General features: G+C 41.9%; 2 protein-coding genes, 1 long non-coding RNA gene and 1 pseudogene across 4 annotated transcripts; 1 reads left to right on the top strand and 3 right to left on the bottom strand.

Moving 5' to 3' along the window:
• Positions 1-3,279: 3,279 nt before the first annotated feature.
• Positions 3,280-4,072, top strand: LOC130138057 (uncharacterized). The gene is made up of 2 exons (XR_008816477.1): positions 3,280-3,639; positions 3,836-4,072. It is a non-coding gene; the product is annotated as an uncharacterized LOC130138057 (long non-coding RNA).
• A 3,238-nt stretch (positions 4,073-7,310) lies between these two features.
• LOC130138036 (mechanosensitive ion channel protein 10-like) lies at positions 7,311-11,944 on the bottom strand. Of its 2 annotated transcripts, XM_056310945.1 has the most exons (4): positions 10,012-11,940; positions 9,798-9,921; positions 8,571-8,774; positions 7,311-8,041 (listed from the first exon to the last, which is right to left on the bottom strand). In XM_056310945.1, the coding sequence occupies exons 1-4, from the start codon at positions 11,397-11,399 to the stop codon at positions 7,778-7,780; spliced, it is 1,980 nt and encodes a 659-aa protein (XP_056166920.1). In that variant the 5' UTR covers positions 11,400-11,940; the 3' UTR covers positions 7,311-7,777. The 2 variants fall into 2 exon arrangements, with proteins under 2 accessions (XP_056166920.1, XP_056166921.1); XM_056310946.1 differs by lacking the exons at positions 7,311-8,041; positions 8,571-8,774 and adding an exon at positions 9,153-9,328 and having other exon boundaries at positions 10,012-11,944.
• Positions 11,945-18,044: 6,100 nt separating this feature from the next.
• Positions 18,045-21,752, bottom strand: LOC130138035 (mechanosensitive ion channel protein 10-like; annotated as a pseudogene).
• Positions 21,753-24,137: 2,385 nt separating this feature from the next.
• On the bottom strand, positions 24,138-27,051 carry LOC130137972 (mechanosensitive ion channel protein 10-like). The gene is made up of 5 exons (XM_056310725.1): positions 25,799-27,051; positions 25,548-25,653; positions 24,893-25,186; positions 24,608-24,810; positions 24,138-24,417 (listed from the first exon to the last, which is right to left on the bottom strand). The coding sequence occupies exons 1-5, from the start codon at positions 27,049-27,051 to the stop codon at positions 24,165-24,167; spliced, it is 2,109 nt and encodes a 702-aa protein (XP_056166700.1). The 3' UTR covers positions 24,138-24,164.
• Between the last annotated feature and the right edge of the window lie 270 nt (positions 27,052-27,321).

Raw genomic sequence — 27,321 nt, 5'->3', positions numbered from 1 at the left:
ATTTGCAGCAGATCGGGATTGCGGATCGGCGGTGACCGGCGAGCGGCGGCGCGATGTCGGGAGCGGCGGCGACTCGCGGCGGTGACACGGCGGGGACAGCGGCACGGCGGGCGTCTCCGGGCAGCGGTGCAGCGCTGCGGGGACAGCGGCGGTGCAACGAGCGGCGTCGGCGTCTCCGGGGCAACGGCGTGGCAGAGGCAGCGCCGCGGCGATGGTTGGCACGGTGGTGCGGGGGCGACTTGGCTAGGCTCCGAGTTCACGGACAAAGCGGCGACGGTGGGCTCATTCACTGTCGTGGTTGGCACGATGGAACGATGATTGATGGTTGACGCTCAATCGGAATAGCAGCGGTGCTTGATGGATGATCTACTCGCGGTTGTGCAATTCACCAAGTCGGAGGAACGCGGAGGAACACGGATGGCGGGGCCGCGAGACGCGTGGACAGCCGCAAGGAATTGTGGACTCTCTGTTTCGGAATGAGCAGAACGTCCACTTTGTCCTTCACCTCTCTTTCTCAGTAAATTTGTCGTCGTCTGTCTTGTCTCTTCAGTGTGTAGACTTTGACCGAGAGAGAAAGTTACTGGTGGAGGTCTTCTCCATGCCAAAATCTTGTGTGCCTTGCGTGACCAACAGGAAGGAAGAAGACCTTTTTTCTTTCTTGTCGTCGTCTTCTCTATGAAGCCCTCCAAGGAATCGTCTCTTTCTCTCTCTGTTGTGTTACCCAGCTCTCACGACTCTCTCCCTAAAAATCTGATTTGAAATTATCATAGCCCCCTTGATTATGATGCATAACGACATATTTATATCGCAACCCTAGGTTAATTAACCGGGCTTCCTAGTCCTAATGGGCTTAGACTTAGGCTTTAATTTAATTGTAAGTGGGCTGAATTAATTTGGGCTTTTCTTTAATTAAGCATAATGGACTAATTTAAGCTCAAATTAAGACAACCAAACCCTTTTTGCGTGTGATTTTCGGCCCATGCTTTCCGAGTGAGCCGAGTCTCGTTCGATGCCCGAGCTCGATTTACGTGATGAATTTTAAGCTCGCTTACCACCGCCCATCCGATGCGGAATGCAATTAATCTATATGAACCTAAACTATATGCTATGCAATTTTAATATTTTTGTTTAGGGGTTAAAATTTAATCCCTAATTTTCTATGCAATTAACCACTAAATGATGCGCCGAAATTTAGGTGTCAACAAACATTATTCACATATGGCCTTGTTTATGCGGATATTAAAGTGAACATGAAGATTTGAAAGACCTGTGGGTAAATAAAGTTAAACGAGAAAAGAGAGAGATGGACATATCCCTTACCATTTTGTCAAAGCTTTTCTATATGTTATTATCCCACCTTCGCCGATTACTATCAAGAAAGCATGGGCTTTTGCTTAGTCTGTGCATCGACTAATAAGAGTGAGAGAGTGAGAGTATTGAGTGAGTTTCACATTTAGGGATTTAGGATTTTTCTTTCTTTTTTTAAAAATTTAAAATAATATATAATATATAATATTATATTACTGGTCCGATTCGGGTGGGTGGGCGGGCGGTTCCACACCTGGAACTGAGAACCATACCAATACCCACCGGTTCCAATAATTTGAAATCGGGAACCGGACCGGTTTTTTAGGAACCACCAGTTCTGAGCCAGTCCGATCCAATTCTGGGCGGTTCCCGGTTCTTTTGCACACTCCTAATATCATTACCCAAAATTGGACTTAGTGAGTCAATAGCAGTAATCTTGTGATTGCATAAGCTGGGCAATAATGTAAACCTTGGTTTGGTTTCGATTGGGTCTAGACTGAAAATGAAAGATATTTATGAACTTGTGATTTGACATGAGAGATTAAACCCAAGGGGGACCCCAAATCCCCCATTAGGATACGTGAAATTTTGCCAGGTCATCACCTCGTGTGAATATGAAATGAGCCGGACAATTATAATTGTATCGTATAAATGCAAAGAGACATCGTCGCGACCTATTTTAATTAAGATCTACCTTGATGTCCTCCTTCCCCACCACCCGCTTATGGGATTAAACAAGTGCTTAATTTGTCCATGAATCACACAATTTATTGAAGGACGTGTTTTGCTCTCATACCATGTCTAATCACTGAATCCATTTCACATCGATCAAGCCTCTCAGTAAGGAGCGATCATGTGTCAACACAAGGTGACGACCCACTTAGCAGTAGATCTTATTTATAAACCACCAACATGGACTCTTTCTTCACATGTGAGACTCTTGCATATCACCAAAGTATAACTATCATGAATTTTTTTGACCTTGATCGATTTGATCATTGGAGTAACATATGTCGTCAATACATAGAAATCATCAATTAAACACATTACATATATACCATCATAGTCAGAAGAAGACTTGTTTCAATATATTCTACTATTGGTTGTGCATGCTTGCTTGAATATGTGCATAGGCGCTTAGGTCACGCATTCATCCTCTAGACCCGTTTGATTTCAATCTTGATTTTACTTATTTTTGGCCAGATTCATCCCATCTCGGTTAAAAGAACACAAAAAGCAAACCCATCAAAGTCCCACGCCACGTCAGCTGCTCCAAACCCAACCCCGACCCAAGTGCCACGTCATATAGAAAGCACCAGCTGAACACTTGCTGGACCGCCCCACACCCAAATCCTTCTCCCATGATATATTTTTTTAAATTGGGCAACAAAAACAAAAACAAAAACAAAAACAAAAAAATTTGCAATAAAGTTAAAATAATAATTATTATTTTCATTAATTAGGTTTTTTTTTGGATAAGTACATTCAAAATCCTAAAACTTGTCACAAAAGTATAATTGAGTTCTAAAACTTTCATAATATGTAATTGAGTCCTAAAACTTGTTAGGAAAGTGCAATTGAGTCCTAAAACTTTCAAAAAGTGTAAAGAAATCCTAAAACTTGTCACGAAGCAAACAAGTTTTAAAACTTATCAAATTAGTTCAATCAAGTCCTTCTATTGATTGCACTTTTTGAAAGTTTTAGGACTTGATTACACTTTCATAATAAATTTTAGGACTTGATTGCATCTCCGTGATAAGTTTTAGAATTTAATTGTACTTTAGTTACAAATTTTAGGACTTGATCGCATTTTTTGAAAATTTTAAGATTTAATTATATTTTCCTGACAAGTAATAAGACTTCTAAGGTACTTATCTCTTTATTTTTTTTTAGCGCAGCTCGACCTTTTACACTGAATCTAATCCGCCAGGTCAAGCAAGAAAATTTCACTCCCTCGCTTCCCTCCTCCTCTTCAAAACACACATCCCCCTCGCAATCTCTCTCGCTCTCTGAAATTCCTCTGTTCCTTCCGTCACAGCCCAAGAATGTCGGTCCCCAGTTCGCTCCGCCTCTGTTCCTCCGTTTTCGTCCTTTGACGCACGAATCTTGGGTTTTGGGTTTCGAAAAATCCGAATCGCTGTTTCGGGTCGCAGTCCGTTTCTTGAAAGAGAGAGCGCTCTCCCCGTTCGTGCTTCCGTAAGGAGAAAGAGCTTCTTGCGCGCGGCGTGGGAGATATGGAAGGAGGAGGGCAGTACAATCCTCGGACTGTGGAGGAGTTCTTCAGGGATTTCAAGGGTCATCGAGCCGGTATGATCAAAGCTCTAACCACTGGTCTCTCTCTCTCTCTCTCTCTCTCTCTCTCTCTCTCTCTCTGGTTGAGTATTTGTTGGTATATTCTCTTGTGATTTCACATTGGTCGAATTGAGAATTGGGTTCGGTCTGTCTGGTGGTTTTGCTTTCTGGGTATTCAAGATTTGCGGGTGCTGACTTTTTCTTGTTGTTGTTGTTGTTGGGTTTCTTGTTGCAGATGTCGAGGAATTCTATCAGCAGTGCGATCCGGGTTAGGGTTCTGATCCGCTTACTCTGTATTATAGTTAGAACTTTATCGGGGAAAAATAAATAAAGAATATGGTATTGCATTGCTTGATGTCAGACATTTTGCTGTGGCAGTAGATTTCACTGTCTCGCGAGTTCTTTGTAATGGAGATGTTTTTGCAAGTTTGGTTCTTGAGCTTAATGATGCAGTTTTTTTCTCCTTTTGGGACGGTTGCATTGTGGTTATGACAGTAAAGAAGTGTCGAGGGATCGGGCTTCTTTAAATTCTTTATTTCACCATTTCTTGGTCTTGAGAGTAGACATTTGGTATGGAATGTGCAAGTTGAGCTTCTAGTGCAAGCTGCAGGTTAGTCATTTTGTTCCGTAGGAGCTTAAATTCGCAGCCTAAGTGAATTAGCTCTTTTTACACAGTTGAATTCTCTCCCTCGCTTTGTTTTTCGGGTTTTCTCTTTGCTTGGCAGATGTGACTAGTAATTCTCTTAGATGGCAGAAAACCCGATTTGCTTAGAATAGTTTGTCTTTAAATCTACTAGACTACTCTAGAGCTTCCATCTTTCGTAACTGTTGCCACCTCCTTAGCTCTCCAAATAAGCCTCTTAGCCATATAACTTCTTTAACAGCCTCTGTAATAGCCATATACTCTGTCTCTGTAGTAGACAAAGCAACTGTATGCTGTAAAGTAGCTTTCCAACTGACCGCGCAACCTCCACTAGTAAAGAAGTACCCAGTCAAAGACCTCTTCTTATCAAGGTCACCAGCATAATCAAAATCAACATATCCTATAAGAGTGTCACCGATTTTGCCAAACTCTAAACCAAAATTAGAAATACTCTTCAAATATCTCAAAATCCACTTCACAGCTTGCTAATGAGCTTTTCCTAGGCATGATAAATATCTACTTACCATGCTAACAACATGTGAAATATCAAGTCGAGTACAAACCATGGCATACATAAAGCTGCCAACTGGGTAAGTTGGTTACAAGTTGGGTAAGTTTTTATGTGTAGTTAAAAGTAAATTTGAAATGTTTTTTTTGCAAATGGGTGAATTTGTTGCTGAGGAAATGAATAAGGAAAAGATTGGGCCCTCGACCTAAACATACAAAATTTGTGAAATTTCACTTTCACCACCCTCCCAAGAAACAATGGAAATTGAAAACAAAAAAAATTGGATGATGGTACTAGAAGTATATGTATCTCTCTCTCAATCAATCAATCATTTCAACTTTTGTTTGATTAGATGACTCTTTTGAAACCGATGAATTAAACTATGTACATTTCTTCACCGGATCTATAAGTTAGTCGTGACAATTTTCTAACATTTTTATGTCCAGTTAATGATCCACACGAAATTTAGGGATGGGAAATGGAGCTGGTAGGACAGGATACCCAATCCATCCAAACCCTAATTGGACGTAGACGTGCTTTGAATTTCGTGTAGCGAGATGGGTTTGGGATCAATTGTCAAAACCCTTGTGAGGTTTGAGATGGATTTGGGATTTATAGATAGGTCCGATATCCCAAACCCGATATGTTCTTATTACTTTATTTCCTTACCGTCTTTAGGTTTTTTTTTTTGGGTCAAAAATCGTCTTTAGGTTGGCTATGTAGCAAATAAACATAAGTATTCCAACTCTACCAAAGTTTGGAACGTTTTTTAGACTTACATGACAGATAAACTAAAAACCTAAGCTCTTTAAATCATTGACCAAGCTACTCTTACTCCATTAATATAGTTAGGCTTCATTTGTTTCGTGAAAATTTTTTCTCATTGTCCGGCATTTGGATCGCTTAGGAAAATGAGTTAGCAAAAACTTATGTTTAAATTAAAGAAAATGATTTCCTCTTTAAAAAATCGAAAATCACTTTTCAAAATATGACTAGATATTGGCGTTTGAATAAATTTTTTTGCAATTGGGCATGGAAATTATAACACTCGTTCCTGAGTCTCCAGCGCTTGAGCCTAGGTCCACCAAGGCTGGGCGAGCGACCCTAGTGTATTTGCTCGAGTCCCCGACGCCCACACCCAGATCCATCAAGACTAGGCCCAGGAAGACCCTAGTGCCAATGCTCGAACCCAGGTCCATCGACACTAGGCCTGAGGCCCGATGTCAAGGCCCAGGTCCACAAAGGCCAAACATGGGACCCCAGTACCCTAGTATCTGGGGCGCCAACACTTGGGCTCGAGTCCTTGGCACCCGAGCCTAAGTCCACAAACGTCGTGCCTAGGTCCCCGGCACTTGGGCTTGGGTCTTCAATGCCTATGCTTGGATCCCCCGCGCTTGAGCCTAGGACTTTAGTGTCCGTGCTCGGGTCCGGGCTAAAGCCCATATCCATTGATGCCAGGCTCGGGTCCCGATGACCAAGCCCAATTGTCGTGGTCCCATAATCAACCTCGTTGGACCTAGGCATAGGCGACGGGAACCGAAGGCCAAACTGCTGGCTTTTCACAGCCGTGAGTTCTCCCTATCCTATCATGAAAATATATGTTATGTTTTTTTCTCAGTCCTTTTCTTCACAAGCAATTTCATAGAAGGGTTCTTCAAAAGTAGCACTCTTCTCCCTCTATCTCGGTCTCAGTCTCTCGTGATCTCACCCTCTCCCTCTCGTGGTCTCACCCTCTCTCTCTCTCTCTCTCTCTCTCTCTCTCTCTCACCCGACGGTGAGTTTTGTCGCTCTTTTGCTGTAAAAGTTCATTATTTATTTGAAATTATCACCGTAAAAAATGTGACATCCTCAAATTTGACCATATTCTGGATATAATGAATGGTTAATTCATCAATGTGCAATTATTAGAATTAGACTCTTAATCGATTCAAGAATTATTCAAGAGTATTCCAAGCTACGGGAAAGGCAATTTAGGACTTCGATGCGCATGACCAAAGAACTCAATCATGTATTGACAATTTGATCATAAGGATCGATGAGGGATCCTCATAAGCCATTTCAAGTCGATCCAGGAATGGTTAGAGCTCGATTCGGCAATAGTATATAATCGGATTACAGGTGTTTCCACACGATTACTATATTGATTCCGAACGACACTAGACCAATCTCTAATGATCGTATACTTCAAAATGGGCAATTGACCCCTATCGATTACATGACAACCGAGGGTCATCCATGAATTGAAAAGGCTTAAACGTAGATTGAATTGGAATCAACAACGGGTTAAACGTACGAAATCCCTAAGAGCCGCCCATAGTTCTAATTATGCGAATGATGCATTTGAGTGATTTTAACCACGAATTCTAATCTAGTTGAGGGTATTGGACTCTAGAGGATTAAGAGACAATTATTGGATAAATTCTGGGAATCGCCTATTTATCGGTAAATCAAGAAACCTTGGAAAAGTGAAATTCGGGCTCTTTGGCCCAAAGGAGGAGAGCTGGCTCGCTTGTTCAACATTCCCGGTGAACAAGGAGTAAATTCTGCTCTAAGTATAGGTTAATGGAGTTCAGCACCAACCAAATACATCTGCGGTTCAACAATATGAGCGCAAAGCTGTTCAACGAATTTACAGCACAGTCAAGATAATCATCCGAAAGAAGTGGAAATCGTGAAGTACTTGATGCTTCACTAATCATCAAGCCTTAAGCATTTTCCTGGACTAACAATCTTTTAACCAAATCGAAGCTAATGATACACTGAAAGACTAATCTGAAATACGACACTAAGTTTTACCGCCTTAGAAGAATTGAAAAGAAATATAGAAGCACAGCTTAAGAAAGATCGAATCTGATCAAGCACAAGAAGTGCGGTGACTTCACACTCGGCATTTTTCAGATTATAGATGTTAATGTCTAGATGTCCCAGTTTCGAGCGAGGAACACAAACATCCGGGGTGACACGCTAATCAAGAGAAGAAAGAAGTAGGCGCTTACTTGCAGCAAACTAGGAACTTGCTGGACGAGTCAAAGCCGTCCATTAGTAGCTGCCGATCCGATATAGCTGATTTGAACTTCTTGAGGGAGCAGACGATACTTACTATCAAGTTCTTCAAAGATTTTCTTGAGTTCCAACACAAGCTCGGATCTGCGGCTGTTCTTATCACCGTAGTTTTGGAAATTGATCGTGTGAGTAACGTAGAGGCCCAACTTCAACTTGTTAACATCCTCGATCTCCTTAACCACAACATTATGACCCGGACGCCAGTGTTTAGGCTTGCTTTCCAAGTACCTGACATTTATACCCAATGAATGCCATTCAATCGAATGAAAGCACAAATATTCGTATAGAAGAGCATATTCAACAGTTCTAATGTCCATCTATCTTCTCTATAAACAGAAATAGGGACGCGACTATTTTTTGTGAACTTTGATAAGCTACATCTTGAAGACTCAAAAGCATAAACTTTATCACAAAAAAGATGCAAAAGCATTACTAAAATTGCAAGCTTATTTGATGTCTCGTGCATATTAGAAAATATCTTGATATGAAACAACTTATATCGATGACTTCGCCTTTTCTATTGTGTAGCTGTGCCTTTCTTCATATTAAAAAGGGGCTGCTCTATTTCCATATAGGTTTCACAAAAGCCCAATGCTTACACCGAATTCTAAACAAGGACACCATCCAGACTGATAATGAATGAATATCCGCAATTCATAATAGGTTTTATGCCACATCTCATCATACTCGACACAATTAATCATGCATGCAAAATATACAGCCTAAATTTGAGATGCAGAGACTGCAGAAGACATATGTTTTAATTCTAGATTTTAGATCTCCAATCTTTTCGACTGAAGCAGAGAAGTCAACAGTGAACTCCACCACGTCGCTCATTTCTGGGCTCCTATAGAAATTGCTGATAGGTTTAGTTGCCAAAACTGAATTTGGGTAGAATATCTTTTCACCGTCATATCTCAAGAAGATTGTAGTCAATATATTCATCTCTTCAACCACCATCTGCAAAAGAATCAAAACGTCAGCCAAAATGTTGCCCGACACAATATTGTCTCTTAGAGTTGTAGGATTACTAAGTCACCTGCACTCCATCAATTACACAACGGTCACCCACATCAAACGGATGCATTATAAATACGAATATGATGGCCTCGAAAACGGTTTTGGCTGTGTTACCGAACATAAACACCACAAGCAAAAGCTGAGATGATATGAAGACGAGTACTTTTGTCGTCATAAATCCCATCAAAAGTAACCAGATAATGATGATCACAATAAGCAAAACCGCTGAAGCAAGGTTATTCAGCTCGTCTATGGCTGTTTTCGTGTCGTTTAAGGAGAGTGCAAGAGATTTACGTTCAAGGTACACATTTACCGGCAATGGAAAATTACATTGTCAGCTCCACAAGTTAAATAATCATCTCAATGGCCTGTGTCAAAAATCTTAAATTGTCTGTTTTGATGTCCGAGAACCTTCCCAAGGATGAAGCACTCAATGGCTCATTCCTCTTTGGTAAACTCGTGGACCTAGGGAAGTACGTACCCTTCATCCAAGTCTGAATGAATACTTTTGGTTAGAGTATAGTTTCATGTGCATCCTAGTACAAAAATCAAGCTCTGGGCCTCAGATGCATGGTCTGAGTACGCTCTTAGGATCTCACCAACTCAAATAGGTAAAAAATCTTGCAAATTTTTTAACTCCAAAAGACCCAAATCTTTTGTTACGAACTTCATAACAGAAATGGTCAGAGATTCCAATTGAGAAGCATGAAATAATGGGAAATCATTCAGTGAATCACACCGGGTAACTAATTGCACAATACTCATTCATGAGTTTCCTAATGAAGTAGCATATGACAAAAATTGCTCCAAGCGAAGTGAAAGCCATTAATAAACCACTGGACTCAGAGGAGAATATGGGGATGGTCATGATAGTAAAACGGAGATTTTCAGAAATGGGAAAACATTCTAGAGGGCTACGAGCTAGAATTGAAATGCAACCTTAAATCCTTAGCATGTTCTTACCAGCCAATTCTTCAAAGATGATCTCCTGATCTTCCTATTTTCCACTGCTTCTGGAAACAGCGGGATTACGTTGTCAACATCTTCCTTCTTCATGAAGCGCAAAAGATCCTCCTCTTCAATGAACCTAGTAAAAGCATAATACAGGAATCAGAAACAGATTCGAACAAAAGTTCGTCTATAACACAAGAAATAGTCAGACATTAGGTCTTCTCACTTGCTCCCGGGCTTCGCTACATTCCTGAATATCTGATAAGCAGCAGCCCTGGCCTCCCATTCGTTAGTGATCTCCCTATCTTGTTGCTTTGCCTCCTCGTCATCACTTTGTTCAAGGCTCTCAGCAAGAGTTGACAGCCCCGACACGCTAATGACATTAATCAACCCTTTCATAGTCCAAGCAGAAACTTTATCTTGCTTTATCTTATGTAACTTCTCAACATCAATCACCTCCTTTTGCTTCTTAGCTCCCTCTTTATTGTATTTCATAAAACTGAGTTGGCCACTACTTCTCGATCTACCAACCATTTCGGCCATCTCCATCAGTGGCGGGCCTGAAAGGGTCCTGACAATGTACTGGTGAAAAAGCGACTCTTGGATGCGATCGAAGAACCTCGTGCATTGGAATGAAGAAGATAGTAACTTTATCAACAGGGTCTTGATCAACCATATGGCAGCTCCAATAAGACAAGAAGCAAGAGCCCTTGTAACGTAATTCAGAATCTTTTTCGTGGGCCTTGATCGCTTGACTCCATGATTTAGTAATAAGGCCCAAGCTAAAAGAACCAAACCTAACCAGATAAATGCCTGCACACCCTTTTTCAATCCATACACAAAGTACAGAACCTTCTTTTTGAGCAAAAATTCCCTTTCAATCAAGCAGACCACTATATTGATCAACCACTCAGTCACTAGCCTACCACAAAAAATCACCAACACCAGCAGACACCATCTCCACAATCTCAATCCCCAAATACAAGTATCTCGCAGCTTGTGAACAGTTAAACTTGTGATCAGAAGTCCCATGATGCACACAAATGCAACCCACTCAACCAAAATTACCTTAGGAAACTTCTTACCAGACATTTGTTGGATCTTCAAGTTTGCAGTCTTGTACACCTCCTCATCATCTTCCTCCTCTGGAACGGGGGACGCGATCAATGGCATCCGAGGCGTGATCGGCACAGACTTCACATTGTCTTTATTGGCACCAGAACTTGCAGCATTATAAGGTGAACCCACTCTAGGTGAATTCCTGTAGGGAGACTGAGAACTCTTCACTTGGGTTTTCCCTTCAACTAAATCAGTATCACCAGGATATGATGGTTCTGCTAATCTTGATTTCGGCTTCGAATAGGAAGACCTCAAAAGGGACTTCCTGGTGGGGATTCTTGGAGGCTTAGTAGGAGATGGGCTAGATTGGGTGAGTCCCTGAGCGGAAGGGCTTGTCAAGTTGGAATCTTGCACCCTAGACTGAAGGTTATCAAGCTCTGTGAGCTCAATATTGGGTCTTGGAGATGAGCCTCTGCTTAGATACTCGCTGCTCGAGATCATCACAATCACTTCGTCCGTCTCATTCTTCCCCAACACGCCTTTACTTGTCTCCATGAGAGCTTTAGCTCTCTAACAAATGCGGAAGCCCTTTATCCCAAATCAAGAAAGTGCCGTAAGAGCAAGCTCAGCTCAGATGTCCTTTAAAAATGGAAACTTTCCTTAAAGGGGCCTGCTTTAGCTAAGATTAAAGAATACTTGGGCACAATTCGAGAAGTGGGACAGATCAAGCAACACAACAAACAAATAATTAATGCAGTCTCGGGCACTTTGGGAGTGCCCAGTTCATTCACTTGTGCCCAAGTAAACAGACGAAGTAGCAATGAAAAAACAAGCGAGACCAGTCTCAACTTCTACAAAGAAGCAAGCAAGAAGAAAGAGACTGACGGGACGAGGAGGGCAGGGCGAAAATGGCGATGAAAGCGAGATTATTTAACAGGGTTTTCAAGGAGAGCTTGAGCGTCGGGATTGGTTTCCCGGAGGTGGGTAGGGAAAGTGCCCCTCGTTCCAGCGGCTGCTAACGACCACTCGTCGACTTTGACAGAGAACGGAAGTGGAAGAACCGGACATTCCGCCCGAGGAAGTACCGTCAAACGAGACATCGTGTTCGACATTCTTATCATCAACCACATTGTTATCGGTTTATCTTTATGGCAACCTGTTATGCACTTGTCCGCAGGCCTTTTTGTCTGATTGACTTTTTTTTTTCTTTTTTTGGTTCACATTGATTGCTGTAATATTAGCGCTTCACAGGTCCTGAAACCTTGCGGCCTGTGTCTTTAGTGTTGGATCACTACAGATCTGAGCAAGAGAATCACATTTGTAATACAAGAAAAATCTTCTATGGAAAGATTCTAAATAGGATGTTATCGACTTTCGACATGTGCGTCGCGTAAATATCTTGTCTGTAACAGCCTGAATTTCGATGTAATTCCGGGATCAATAAATTGACCATATTTCGCATTTCATTTTAGTAAGTCTCGCCCAGAGCTGATCACTCTCGGGATACTAACCAATGGGGAATGGCTAACTAGGAAAATGGTACGTGGACTAGGGACCCGATCGTGAATTGGGCACCGATCTCGAGAAATGACGAGAGAATATTATGAACCAGTATGGACCGATCTTAGGAAAGGTAACGGATCTGGTTTGGTCAAGGCCAACGATGTACCATCGGATCGCAGGTGATTCTGCAAGACCGAAAGTACACGTGGCCAACCAGTCTTGAACTTGAACCGAGCGATCGTGACCTCTGGAACTAATGATAATTTCTCATTCTCTCAATGATCGAGACCATTACGATATGGATAGCCCTAGGTCGATACGCGTAACTCCTAAACAAATTGCCCGTTAGTGAGAGACCCCGAAATTGAAAGTTTAGCGAGTTTTGTTCACGGAATTGAGCCCGGATTTCGAGGTCGATTTTCGAAGGCTTAAGAGACTATTTTTGGGAATCTGACGTCATATTAAGCTGGCCACACACGTTTGGGGTTAGTACGAGTGAAAATTGGAATTTCTGTCCGGGGGTGAGAAATTACGGTTTTGCCCTTGTGGGCACCGAGGCCGGATTCGGAGACCGTTTGAGGTTATTTTTCGCGGCCAATGTCATTTTGGGGTGGCCACGCACATTTAGAGTGGTTTTGGCCAAAAAGTGGAATATCGACAAAAATTGGAAAAATAATATTATTTTATTCCCGAAACCTTGCAGTCAGTTTTCGAGGACTTAAAAAGTGAATTTCGCGATTCCGACGCCATATTATGTTGTCCACGCACATATGGAACGCGTGTGTGCGAAAATTGGAATTTTGACCCGGGACCGAAAAATTACCAAAATGCCCTTGGACCCATTTTTGGTAATTCCGAATTTTGGATTTAATTAGGGGACTAACCAAGGTGAGTTAGGGCTAAACCAGGTCTGGTCAGCTTGGGTTAAGGATCAATGACCATTTTACCCCTAAATTATTGGATGAGAAGGAAGGATAGCCCTTGGATCAAGGGCAAAATTGTCCAATTGGCCTAGATCTTGACACTTGGACTCCACTAAGACCAAATTTGACTCATATTTGACCAGAGATCTCTCTCTCTCTCTCTTCCATTCTGCTGATCTGCCGAGAGCTCCCTCCCATTTCCTCTCTTCATCGCCATTTACGTTCGCCGTGCACACTTACGACGTCCCGGCATCGTTCACGCCGAATGCACCAGCCGAGCTTCCGGTCGCCACCAGCCACCATCCCGCACCACCAGCAACCATTTTCGCCTTAAACAGCCACCACGGTCCCCATTTCCAGCTCAAACGTAAGAAAACAGCGCAAATCGTCGTTCCCGTCGTCGCCGTGACCGCTGGCTTGCACCCGGAACGCCGCCGTCGATCCTTACCGCGCGTCGGTGATCGACCGCCCGTTCCCGTCGTCCCGAGTCGCTAATAGGCGAGTATAAACCCCTAAACCCTTAATTAGTCTAATTGTGTCCTTAGGGGGTAATTAGGGGTTAATTAAGCTCATTTAGGACCTAATGATGTTTATTTGGGTGTAGGATGATTATGATAGGTCATTAGGGCTTAATGAGGTTATTTAAGTGTGGATTAGTGTTCAAAACAGCCCTTGTTCTGGTACTGTTCACAAAGTACCGAAAATGTGCATATTTGTCTAAGTTTTGCACTAATTGAATTCAATGATTCAAGGCTTGAAATTAAACAATTCAAGTGTTAATTAAGCTCATTTGAGGCTTAATTATATGTATTTGGTGGTTGGATGTTTGGGGTAGGTGATTAGGCCTTAATGAGATGGTTTAAAGGTGGTTTAGTACCTAAATGTTAATTTTTCCTGGCACTGTTCATTCAGTACCGAAAATGCCTAATTTGTGCCCAAGTTGAATATTCTAAGAATAATGGACTAATGACAAGAATTTAGGCATTTTTAGGGGATGATTAGGATGTGTATAAATCATATTGAATGACCCCGAAGTGGTGAGAACAACTATTGAGATGGATTTGCCCAGGGCGGGCCTTTAACGCATTGAACTACCTTGGAATGAACGTGCGAATGAATGTGGGATTCGTTGAACCAAAGTGGAAATATATTGAATGTGCCAAGGATGCGTTGAATTCGTTGATTTGGTGAATGATTGTGTTCGGCATGTTGGCTTAGGTATTATCGGTGTAGTCTGGATTGGATTAGGTAGTACCAAAGGTGTAATTCGGATCGGATTGAGGATCGATCGTTGGAAATTAAGTCTAAGGAATTTAGTGGGATTATTAGAAATAATTATTGGTCTAGCACAGATTAATCGGGGATTATGTGATTGGACTCATGGGTATGTCCGGGTTGATTGATCTGTTGATTTACGTACCCAATTGCTGGGAAATTGAGTAATGCCATGTCCCGTGACTGCGTGGCCGACTTGTGCGGAGTGTGATTGGCCATATGATGGCTTGATTGGATTATTGAATTGCACATTGTGGAATTGAGCCGCATGGTATTAATTGGCCAGTGAACGATTGTTGCGGCATGAAATTAACTGAATGCTTGAATTGTACTGATGCTCATGTTGCATTGTTTTGCATTTCATGGCACGCATAGTGAATGCCGGGAACGAGGCGTGTGATGAATTGTGCGAGAATGCGTGCCTGCCATGAGCATGTGATCACCTAAACGCCCTGATGCGTGATACGCGGGGTGCAGATAATAATTGATTGTGTGTATGTGTGATCACAATTTCGCCCTAATGCGTGTTACGCGGGGTGTGCCGTCCTGATGCGTTTTACGCGGGACGATGCCCGGTACGTCCGGAAGACGACCAACCTGATGCGTTTTACGCGGGCTCTGGTTCGTGAGGAGATCGGTGTTGCGCCTGATGCGTTTTGACGCGGGCTAAAGACACTGGGCCAGTTGATGCGTTTTAACGCGGGCCACGAAGTGTTGTGATTAAATGAAGAGACCTGATGCGTTTTACGCGGGTCGTAATAAATGATAAATTGAGCAAGTGCCAAGGTGCCAGTGTGGGCTAGTGAGCCGAGGCATAAGTATGGTGTGACGATAGCATTGCATACATAAGAATGCATGGACTGGTTTGCGGGTGTGCGGGACTCGGTGATTGACACGCGTTATTACCATTATTAAGTATGAGCATACGTTTGATGTACGCGTGAACCGAGTGCTCGCGTATGTGACTTGATTTAAATCATGATTGTCAATAACCTGCAGGGTCAGCCAGGTAAGAGATCTGGGTCAGAGGGCCTAGGTCGGAGTTTATTTATAAATTGGTTGGTTATGTTGTTTTGTGCTTTCGGGTCAGGAGATTGCATGTTAGCCTAGCCTAGGTTTAGGGGTCATACTGCGAGATTCGTCTCACGGTTGTGTAAACCCGAAACATTTTCAGACCCCCAGCCGTAGAATGCCGAGGACACCACCACTTTTTGGGATGCTGCATTTCATCCAACGGTCGTTGAGCGTGCACCCCTGTGGAGACGGAGCGGATCGGAGAAGTGGCTGTTTGGTTATTCCTAGGAGTTGGTGTTTTATTTGAGTTGTTGGGAGCACTGTAAAAAGAGTTTTAAAATAGTGATATAAGTATGTACATATTTTCTGCGTTGATCGTTGTTTATTGCTTGGCTATCCTTAGTCTCATGCGATTTATTGTATGGGTGTATATATTTATTTATATACGTTGCTTCCGTATGTGTTTGATCTCTGATTGGGCGTTGGGTCGGCAATGCTTCCTGGGAGCGTTGCACCATAATCGACCGTCGACGGGATGTTGCGTTCCGGTAGAGTACGGGGCGTGACATTGTCACTCGGAAAGCTTGTTGCACGGAATAAGCAGGACTACTCAAGTGCTGCTCCGGCCTTATATAAAAAGCTCTAAACTGTGTATATGAATTTATCATCAAATGAAAGTTAGTTCTTTATGGAAGGTAATTAGGGTAAAGGCTCAAAAAGAATGAACTCTGTCTAGCCATATTTGAATGATATGATTGTCAACTGTCAAGGGAAGACCTAAGATAGTTCAACTTGGAGGATGACTGATGAACAGCAGCCAGAGTGGAAAAACGTTGAAGAACTGGTGCATTGCACTTGCACATGCGCATGCAAATCGTGTTTTTATATCTTGTTGTGATGATGACAGGAATCGACAATCATTAGAACCTTTTGGAAAAAGAATATGTAGGGCCAGCTTCAGTTGTTTGGAATTTTTGTTGTAATTCCAGGTCAATACTCCTTTTCAACTTTGGTAATTGTAAGTTTAACTTGTTCTCATTTCAAACTTGTCACTTGGATTTTCGCAGAATTTACTGGTAACAGTTTACGATTCACCATGGTGTATCGACTCAATCTATGTATCAATTCAATCTATTTGTTTATGCACGTTGCAACACATCTAATATCAAATGTTGAGTAGAAAGCGAGATGTGTTAAGCGTAGAACGGTAACAAGGAATTGGAAGAGTTAAAAAGGAACAACATTTCATTGATGTACAACGATAGAACATTAGGAATCGGATAATTTTAAGGGATGATACATTGAGAATCTGGGCTTTTGAGGTAACGGAATGAAGTTTGAATCCGTTCGCCAAGCAATTGTATTTGCACTTCGTAGAGAAAACAAAATAGAAGGCTTCATTATGAGCATGAACTTTTCAAAATGATCATCGATTTCATAATTTGTAGGACCACCTTTAGTTGTTTGGCATTTTTGTAACAATTTCAGGTCAATATCTTTTCAATTTTGGTGGCTGTAAGTTTAATTGGCTCTCCTTTCAAATTTTAACTCGGATTTTTGCAAAATTTACCAGTAACAGTTTACAGTTCATCATGGTGTATTGACTCGATCTATTTGTTTTATGCAAGTTGCAACACATCCAATATCAAATATTGAGCAGAGAGCAAGACGAGTGAACCGCAACAAAGTAACAAGGCATTGGAGGGGTGAAAAGGTAACAACATTTCATTGATGTGCAGCGATAGAACAATAGGAATCGGATAATTTCAAGGGATGACATTGAGAATCTGGGCTTTCATGGTAACTTGGATTTTTGCAAAATTTTCCGTAATAGTTTACAGTTCATCATGGTGTATTGATTCGATCTATTTGTTTTATGCAAGTTACAACACATCCAATATCAAATATTGAGCAGAGAGCAAGATGTGTGAAGCGCAACAAAGTAACAAGGCATTGGAAGGGTGAAAAAGTAACGACATTTCATTGATGTGCAGCGATAGAACAATAGGATTCGGATAATTTCAGGGGATGACACATTGAGAATCTGGGCTTTCGAGGTAAGGGAATGAAGTATGAATCCGTTCACCAAGTAATCGTATCTGCGCTCCACGGAGAAAAAAAAATAGAAGGCATCATTATGAGCATGAACTTTTCAAAATGATCAACGATTTCTTATGATGGAAATTAGCGAGATGACCTTTGGTGGATATTACATTAATTATATGTTGGGTCGTCAAGCTAATTATGCAGCTGATCAAGCTAAAAGCTCATACTGTTCAAGAATGACGATGACAAATATCTAATATTTCTGCAATTTCATCAATAGGTACCTCAATTCCAACCAAGCGTGTAGCATTAGTATTAGTCATATCTGGGTCAAATGAGCAAAATGGACGAACGTATGTCTCAATGCTAGATTTATCTCCTCCACAATTATAAGCAGAATTTGAAAGTTGGAGGGCAAAGGTAGTAGAAAACTGCGATGTGATCCAATTCCCAGCATACTGTGATTTCATACCTTCTGTTAGCCCAAAAGACATTCAACTTATAGGTATAACGTATTGTGACTAATGAATCAGGAAAAGGAAATATTCACTTTTCAACGTACTTGCAGCTGGCGAGGAACTTCGCTCCTGGAGGAGTCAGAACCTCGCACCGGCGGGCGCTGAACCAGCATAGCTGACTCGAACTTCTTGTGGAAGCAGATGGTATCTGATACCATGTTTCTCGAAGATCCTCTTCAGCTCCCACAGTAGCTCGGATCTCCGGCTGTTCCTGTCTCCCGGGTTTTGGAAATTTATCGTGTGAGTGTCGTATAGAGCCATCTTCAACTTGCTCATGTCTTCGATCTCCTTAACCACGATGCTGTGATCCTTCTTCCAATAGTTAGGCCTCTCGTCCAAGTACCTGATTTTTTTCACCCAAGGAATGCCATTCCATCAGAAACTTGTATACGATTGTATGGAAGAAGAATTCGGCAATGCTAATGAAAATTGCCTGGTGTAAATTCTCTGCATTTTTTCTCACGTTATGTACATAAGAAAGCGTAATCACCAGTAAACGAAGTTTCTTAAACTTCAAACTACGGCTTCAAAAGCCAAATGACACACCCTCGCATTGAGTTTTAGTTCACACAAGTCAATTGCATCGCCATCTTAAATTCATGGAGTCTCTGTCTTTATTCAGCAGATTTCCCTCTCTGTATTAAGCACATAGTATTGTTAGGATTCGGCTCACAATTACAAGGAAATAGAAAGTAAAAACAAGAAAAGAAAATCGAGACACAAGATTTTTATCCTTCTTCACCCTTAAACTAGGACTATGTCCAGCAGAGGATTCTACTATAATTAGCACATCGTAGGTAACAGTAGTTATTCATGAGCCCAAGCCCAAACTACCAATAAAATATAGGCTCAAAATATAAAAGCCATATGGCTTTGCAAGGGCGCTACCCCTACGACCCTCGCCGGGGCAGCCCTCGGACCCCTACCCTCTCACCAGGATACGGGACCCTCGTCTTCCAGTCGAAGTGGAGTATGAACCACACCCCAACAATTATGAAATGCTGTTCAATTTATATTACATGATCATGTTTATTCACGGCCGAGTCTACATGGCTTATGAGGCACGAAAATGCAAATTTTGGTGCCTCGTTTAAAGAGGTTCAGGAGTAGCAGGCAACATACCTTTTTATTTCATCTCTTAAAGCAGTAATGCTGTCGGGCGAAGTGGAGAAGTCGACGGTGAACTCCACGGAATCACTCATGTTTGGGCTCCTGTAGAAATTGCTGATGGGTTTGGTGGACAGAACTGAATTTGGGTAGAATATCATTTCACCATCATTTCTCACGAAGACTGTTGTCAGGATATTCATCTCTTCAACCGCCATCTACGAGGAATTGAAGTGTTAGGCAAAGTATGGTATCAGCTCAGACAAATCATGGGGAGTCTTAGGATTAGTAATTCACCTGCACTCCGTCGATGACACAACGGTCACCAACATCAAAGGGATGCATCACAAAAACAAAAATGATGGCTTCGAACACTGTTTTGACGGAATTACCAAACATAAACGCCACAAGCAAAAGCTGGGAAGAAATGAAGACAAGTACTTGTGTCGTCAAAACTCCCATCATAAGTAACGACACGATAATGATCACGACCAGCAGAACTGCTGAAGCAAGCCTGTTCAGCTCCTCGATGGCTGTTTTTGTATCGTTCAAGCTGTAGGCGAGGGACTTCCTTTCAAGGTAAACGCTTACCTGAAGACAAACTCTGTATTAGGTTCTTAGGAATGTACTCATCTGATTGTTGGACTCGGACTGAGCCAAAAGTTTTGTGATTCTTTTATTTCCAAAAGGCAGGAGACCTAATCCAATTCTGAAGCATAGAATTGTGGTCGAGCATTCACCGGGCCGATGGCCCACTAATTATCACAAGTTTTCTAAATGTATAGACAACGCCGCAAGATTGAGATTTAGTACACTCATTGACTGTTCTGGGATCATCAGAACTTGGATGAGAACAGAAAGTTATGGATTGTCGAAAACATTGTAAGAGGTAGCAAAAAGCTTCCTAATACAACATATTATTAATTTAGTAAGACTTACCAGCCAGTCCTTTAAAGATGACCTATCGATCCGTCTAGTTTTTGCCGCTCCTGGCACCAAAGGAATGAATTTGTCAACATCTTTCTTCTTCATGAAGCGCAAGAGGTCCTTCTCTTCGATGTACCTAGTAAAGGCATAAAGCAGGTATTGGTGAGATATTTCTAAGCAAAATTTTAGCTGGAATGCAAGGGAAGTGTGTGACAGCATGGTTCTTCTTACTCATGTCCAGACTTCTTAGTGACATGCTTGAATATTTCGTCAGCAGCTGCCATCGCTTCTGATTGATTAGTGATCTCCTTATTTTGTTGCTCTGTGTCCTCATCACAGTATTGATTAAGGCTTCCAACAAGAGTTGAAATCCCTAGGGATGAGTCGCTAATGACGTTAACCAACCCTTTCATCGTCCAAGCAGAAATTTGATCCCGGTCTATCTTACTCAGCTTATCTACATCAATCACCTCTTCTAGCTTCTTTGCCACTCCTTTGATGTACTTCTTGAAACTGAGCCGCCCATAGAGCTTGTCATCCTGTTCCATCAAAGGCGAGCCTGAAAGGGTCTTGACTACGTAGTGGTGAAAGAGAGACTCTTGGATGCGATCGAAGAACCTCTTGCATTGAAAAGAAGCCGATAGTAATTTTATTGAGAGTGTTTTGACAAGCCATATAGCAGCTCCTATGACACAAGAAGCAAGAGCCCTCGTCACATAATGTAGAGTCTCCCTTTCCTGCTCCGATCGCTTCACCCCATGGTTCATCAGCAAAACCCAGACTAAAAGAATGAAAACCAACCAGGTAAACCTTTGGACGCTGTCCTTCAATCCAAAGACGAAGTACAAGACCTTATGTTTGAGCAAATAATCCTTCTCAATCAATAAAACCAATGTGTTAATCAACCAGTCAATCACCAACCTACCACAAAAGATCGCCAACACCTGCACACACCATTTCCACAGCTCCAAGTGCCAAATTTCTGTATCTTTCAGTTTGCGAACGGTTAAACTTGCGATCAGAAGTCCCATGATGCACACAAATGCTGCGAACTCGATCCAGATAATATACTTGGCAAATTTCTTGCCGGCCATCTCTTGGACCTTCAAATTTGCAGCCTTGTACACATGCTCATCATCTTCCACCTCTGCAGCCTTCGAAGGAGGCGTTTGAGCAGCATTCAGCACGGGTTTCATACCGTCTTTAGTGGCGTTAGCACTTGTATCATTGTAAGGCGAACCCAAATTAGGCGAACTCTCTGAAATCTTCAGTTGGGTATTGTCCTTAACTGAAGTAGCATCACCATGACACGATGGTTCTTCAAATCTTGATTTCCTCTTAGATATCCATGGACTTGAAAAGAACTTGTTTGTAGCCAAACGATCAGTGGGATTCACGCGAGGCTTACTTAGAGTTGGGCCGGATCGAGTGATTCCTTGAGCAGAACTCTATGCTCTTGATTGGAGATTCTTAATCTCTGTCGGATCAAGATTGGATCTCGGTGAAGAACCTCTGCTTTGGTACTCACTGCCCGGAATCATAACAACTACCTCCTTTGTTCCTTTCTTCTCTAACAAACTTTTCCTATTTTCCATGATTGAATGTTTCACTCTCAATAACCACTCAAAATCTAAGCTAAGCTCAAGTCTTGTCCTCTAAATATTTTGGACTTTCAACATGAAGATGAAAGCTTTAGCTGAACCGAATCAGTTTCTAAATTTTTCAAAGAGCTGAAAACCAAAAAGAAAAGGGTACCCACAGGAGAACGCAGAAATCTAAGAGATTAGGAAGAAAGTGCAGAGCAAGATCATGAAGAAATGAGGGAGATCTGCAGGATTTAAGCTGACACAGAAGAGGAGGTTTCATTGCCGCACCAGTCAAGGTCCGCGGGAAGTGTCGTTTTGAATGGCTCGTTCCTTGTCAACGTCACACGATTTAAAAGCTTCGATCAAAGTAAAAAAACGAAAAACGAGGAGTCAAAGTGCGTGCAATGCGAGATTTGGAGAAACAAAATTATCAAAGATCACCCCAAACAAACTCCCGAATTCCACATGTGCCACGAATCAGCGGAATCCATGTCGGACTGACGGACAAGGCGCGGGCAGTTCGCGCACTTCGTGCATACTGATGAAGCAAACAGTATATTCGAAATCTGAAAGATCCAAACTTAGATCAACCACACCTCCTAATCCCCATCTTTCATCAAGGGTGTGTACTGATGTAAATTCCGTGCGATAACCGGAAAAAAATATAAACAGAGATAATAACTCCGAGAAAGCGATAATAAATTTAATAACGACCAAGCCAATATTTATATAATCTTGACAAGTAAAGAAGGCTGAATTACAAACCAAATATAGACCGATAGATGCAATAAAATCGGAAAAGAATTAAACAGGAGGTGAGGAACGGATTATTGAATCTCCCTGCCAATAGTGCCTTACAAATTTGCGAACAATGCCTCCCATGACACAATACTTCAAACCTATACACTGAAAAGACATCTCTATTGAGGCTGCTGCATGTGAATTGAAGATATGACAATTAAATCTTCTGTACGTAAATTGAAAAGGCATCTCACTAATGTTGAGTCATTAATAACCTATAACTACAATATGTCCTGTGTACATAAAAAAAATAGAGGCAATGATCATTTTTATTTTTTGTCAACGCAATCAACGTGTTCATCAGTACGAGCATTGGATTAAATTGACACCGATCCAAGAGGAACTATAAACTTAATTACATTTATTGACGACGGATCGTAAAGTAAACTAAATTGAATAGCATGATGGGCATGCAGGAAAGAAGCAAACGATGGCGAATCCTGCAAGCACATGCCAATTACCTAAAAAAACCATTAATTTTAGGTTTAATGCTAATTGTGCCATGAACTTTTTTTAATCTAAAAAAATATGTAACTTCACTCTAATCCCAAATCTAATAATAATTTTAAATAATCAATTCCCCTTATTAAAAAAATGGTCTCAATAAGATAACAAGAAAGTGTTATAGAGATTGTGGCTTATTCACTTTAATTGTCATTCTTCCTTACGGGAAGAATTTATTTACTGGTAAATAAGAAAAAAGAAAAAGTCCATTTGTATCACACCTGCCTATTTTGGGAAGTGGATGTTAGAAGTCATCCTCAAAAAGGGTTTATTACAAAAATCATGTGTCATCGTACTCTTCTTCCTAAACCAATCGAAAACCTACTATTAGAGAAGTATCAGTAATTATAAAGTTCGTGGTTAATGAAAAAAAACATTAATATTATAGTAAAACGTAGTAATCCCAAGTATCGCGCTGACATCTGTTTAGTTATATATCATATCGAAAAGTACAATGTCACAAGTATACTTTGAACATCTAGAAATTAGGCCAGATATACTACGAAAATGAATAGTAAATGGGTGTCGACATTTTTCGTTTTGACACGAAAAACACACGTGATTCACACCTTTCTCATATGCTTGATTAATTTAATGAATGCTCTCAGCCTGCTAGAGTCTAGACAGACGACACACTATTTGCAGATGAACGTGAGAAATCTGAATCCATTGCGAAGCAAATGTGCATCTAACGCACCAAAGAAAAGCATCATTGGCCTGTCAAATGAGTAACAGAGGTATCTTGTTATGTCAGGAAATTAGCAGGTCAATCAATCCTTATTCGGCTACCAAATCATGTTTCCCACAATTACATTGCACTCGATTACTTTGAAAGTTTAAGCTGTTAAAAAAATGACATGATGGATAGATAACTTTGATGACTGTTCATTGACATTGCGATTCCAATGGCATTGGGAACAACCCTCTCTCAATCAAACAGATAAAATTGACAAACAGACAACACCGGAACTCCAAATCAACATTCTATCAAAAGAGACAGTCGGTTCATAGATGTAATGCACTGTGACTTGATGATCAAGAAAAGCAAAACAGTCACGTCCTCACATACTTGCGGGTCACAGGCAACTTTTCTCATGGAGGATTCAAAACTGCGCGTTAAGCAGCTGCTGAACCGGCATAGCTGACTTGAACTTCCTGAGGAAGCAGACGGTATTTGATACCGACTTCTTCAAAGATTCTCTTCAGCTCCAACACGAGTTCTGATCTCCGGCTGTTCCGGTCCCGTGGGTTTTGAAAATTTATCGTATGGGTGACGTAGAGACCCATCTTCAACTTGTTGACATCCTCAATCTCCTTGACCACGATGCTGTGTGCCTCCATCCAGTATTCAGGCTTGCTTTCCAAGTACCTGTTAGTTTTCCAACCAAGGATGGGAATTCCATCAGGAATTGTGTATGTTTGTTCTAAAGAAGTATTTAGTAATGTTAACAATGATGTATGAACCGAAGAAAGCTCAACCACCAACCGATGATGTTTCGTTTTTTTTCCTGTTAGTAGGGGCAATATAAAGAGGTTTAGGAAGTAGTAGATAGACATACGTTTTCACTTTCTCCTTTAATTCTGCAATACTATTAACTGAAGTGGAGAAATCGACTGTGAACTCCACAGAATCGCCCATTTTGTCGCTCCTGTTGAAATTGCTAATGGGTTTGGTGGCCAGAACTGAATTCGGGTAGTATATCTTTTCACCGTCATATCTCACGAAGGTCGTGGTCAAAATCTCCATCTTCTTAACAACCAACTGTGAGGAATTCAGACGTCAGGCAAATAAGGAATCGGTAACAAAGCAGTCTCACGCGGAGTCTCAGGACTAAGTAACACACCTGCACTCCATCGATGACACAACGGTCTTCCACATCGAATGGATGTGTGACAAATATGAAAATGACGGCTTCAAACACGGTTCTGGCAGTGTTGCCGAACATAAACACCACAAGCAAAAGCTGAGATGAGATAAAAATAAGTGTTTCCGTTGTCAAAAGTCCCATGATAAGTAACGACACGATGGTAATCACGACAAGCACAATTACTGAAACAAGCCTGTCCAGATCATCGATAACTGTGTCCGCATCTTTTAAGGTGCGGGCAAGTAATCTCCTTTCACGGTAAACAGTCTCCTGCAGAAAATAGACTATTTAGTCAAAATCTTGTGAATGTATTAATCTGAAAGTAGGTCTGCCTCAAAAACTTTGAACTTTCAAAAGTCCCTCTGTTTCAGTTTGTTACATAACTCCAGAAAACGTCTTACTCCAAAGCATAGAATCTTGGATGTCGATCAGCATATACCGAAAGACACCAAGTAACTGATGGTGCAATACTAATTCACAAGTTCTCGAACTGGGTCAACAATACGGCGAGCTTAAGCATTTCTTTACACAAGTTGGTTGCTATTTACACATTATTGACGGTATTGTGATTGTAACTTGGACAAGATTCTGATACTCTGTACATATCCTGAATTACGATTGATGAACTTACCAGCCATTTCTCTAAAGTTGGCTTATCGATCATTCCATCGCCCTTTGGTCCTTGAATCAAAGGGATGAATTTGGCAACATCTTCTTTCTTCTTCATGTCAATGTACCTAGTAAAACAATAAAGCAGGCATCAGGGACAAATTAGTACAGCGAATGTACCTAGTAAAACCATAGAGCAGGTATCAGGGACAAATTAGTACAGCAAAAGTACTAGAATGGGGAGAGAGTTCTAGACAGTATTGGCCTTCTCACCCCTTTCCCTGCGTCCCTACATTTTTAAATATCTCATTAGCAGTCTCCGCGGCTTTCCGGATGATCTCCTGGTCTGGATGATCAAGGCTGCTGTCAAAGATAGATACCCATGGGCCAGTAATACCGTTGATCAACCTCCTCATATTCCAAGGTGAAATTCGACGTTGTTTCATGTTGGTCAGCATCTCTGCATCAATTACCTCCTCTAGCTTTTCTGACACTCCATGAACGCACTTCATGAAACTGAGCTGCCATTTGAACTTGCCATCCTGTTCCATTGAATTGTTTCGCAAAAGCACCTCGATCACGTGTTGGTGATCGGCGGTCATGTGGATAGGCTCAAAGAATGCCTTGATGTGAAAGGAAGCAGCAAGCAACTTTATCAGCAGTGTTTTGATAAGCCATATAGCAGCTCCTACGAGACAAGAAGCAAGAGCCCTTGTCACATCACTTAGAATCTCCCTTGCGTGCCTTGATCTTTTTGCTCCGTGGTATATCAGCAAACCCCAGACCGAAAGAACGAAAACTAACCAGATAAACACTTGCACGCTGTGCTTCAATCCATAGACAAGGTAAAAGACCTTCTCTTTGAGCCAGATTTTCCTCTCAATCAAGAAGCCCAACGGGGTCAGCAACAACTTACTCACTAACCGACCTGAAATGATTGCCAACGCCAGCACACACCATTTCCACAGCTCCAACTCCCAAATATCCGTCCTTCGCAGCTTATGAACGGTTAAGCTCACGATCAGAAGTCCAGTGACACACATGAACGCGACCCACTCGGCCCACATAACCATGTTGATGAAATTTTCCCAGCAACATACATGTTCATCACCTTCAGCGGCCGTAGCCTTTGACAGAGGTTGCTGTGAGGTGTCCTGCATGGTTACTGTAAAATCGTCTTTAGCAGCACCAGCAATTGTGCCATTGCGAGGCAAACCCACTTTAGGGGAACACCTGCAGGGAGACTGCGAATTCTTCAGTCGGGTCTTGTCATCCTTGACCGAAGCAGCGTCGCTAGGCTGCACCAGTTCTTCAAATCCCGATTTGTGGGACTTCTCTTCAGCAGGCTTAGCTGGAGCTGTGCTCGATGGAGGGGTTCCTTCATCAGAAGGGCCTGTTGCATAGGAACTTTGCACTACGGATGGGACATTGTTGAGTTCTGCCGGCCCAAGATTTGACGCCGGCAAAGAATCCTTGCTTTGAGATTCGCTAGCTGCGAGCACGAGAACCACACCCTGTGTCTCCATGAATGTTTCACTCTCGACAAACTCTCAACAATAGTTCGCGAGAAACGACACGCCGACCCGAAAAGAGAGCGCGGAGTCACCTGAAAACTCAAATGGATCAAGATCACAAGAAGAAAGATTGAAAGAAATGAGCGACCCGGAAAAAAAGAAGCAGCAGAGAAGAAAGGGAGAGCGAGTTGGAGCGAAACGGCGATGGCGAAACGAGCCGAGATTCGCGGGGATGTGAATGGGGAGGAGGAGGAGGAGGAGGAGAGGGCTTTAGCTTCAAGC

Source organism: Syzygium oleosum, unplaced genomic scaffold (genome assembly GCF_021117445.2).
Source record: "Syzygium oleosum isolate NSW1041296 unplaced genomic scaffold, Sole_v2.1 Sole_v2.04, whole genome shotgun sequence".
Taxonomy (NCBI): Eukaryota; Viridiplantae; Streptophyta; class Magnoliopsida; order Myrtales; family Myrtaceae; genus Syzygium; species Syzygium oleosum.
The sequence above is the reverse complement of the archived record's forward strand: the minus strand, read 5'-3'. Positions and strand labels throughout refer to the sequence as shown.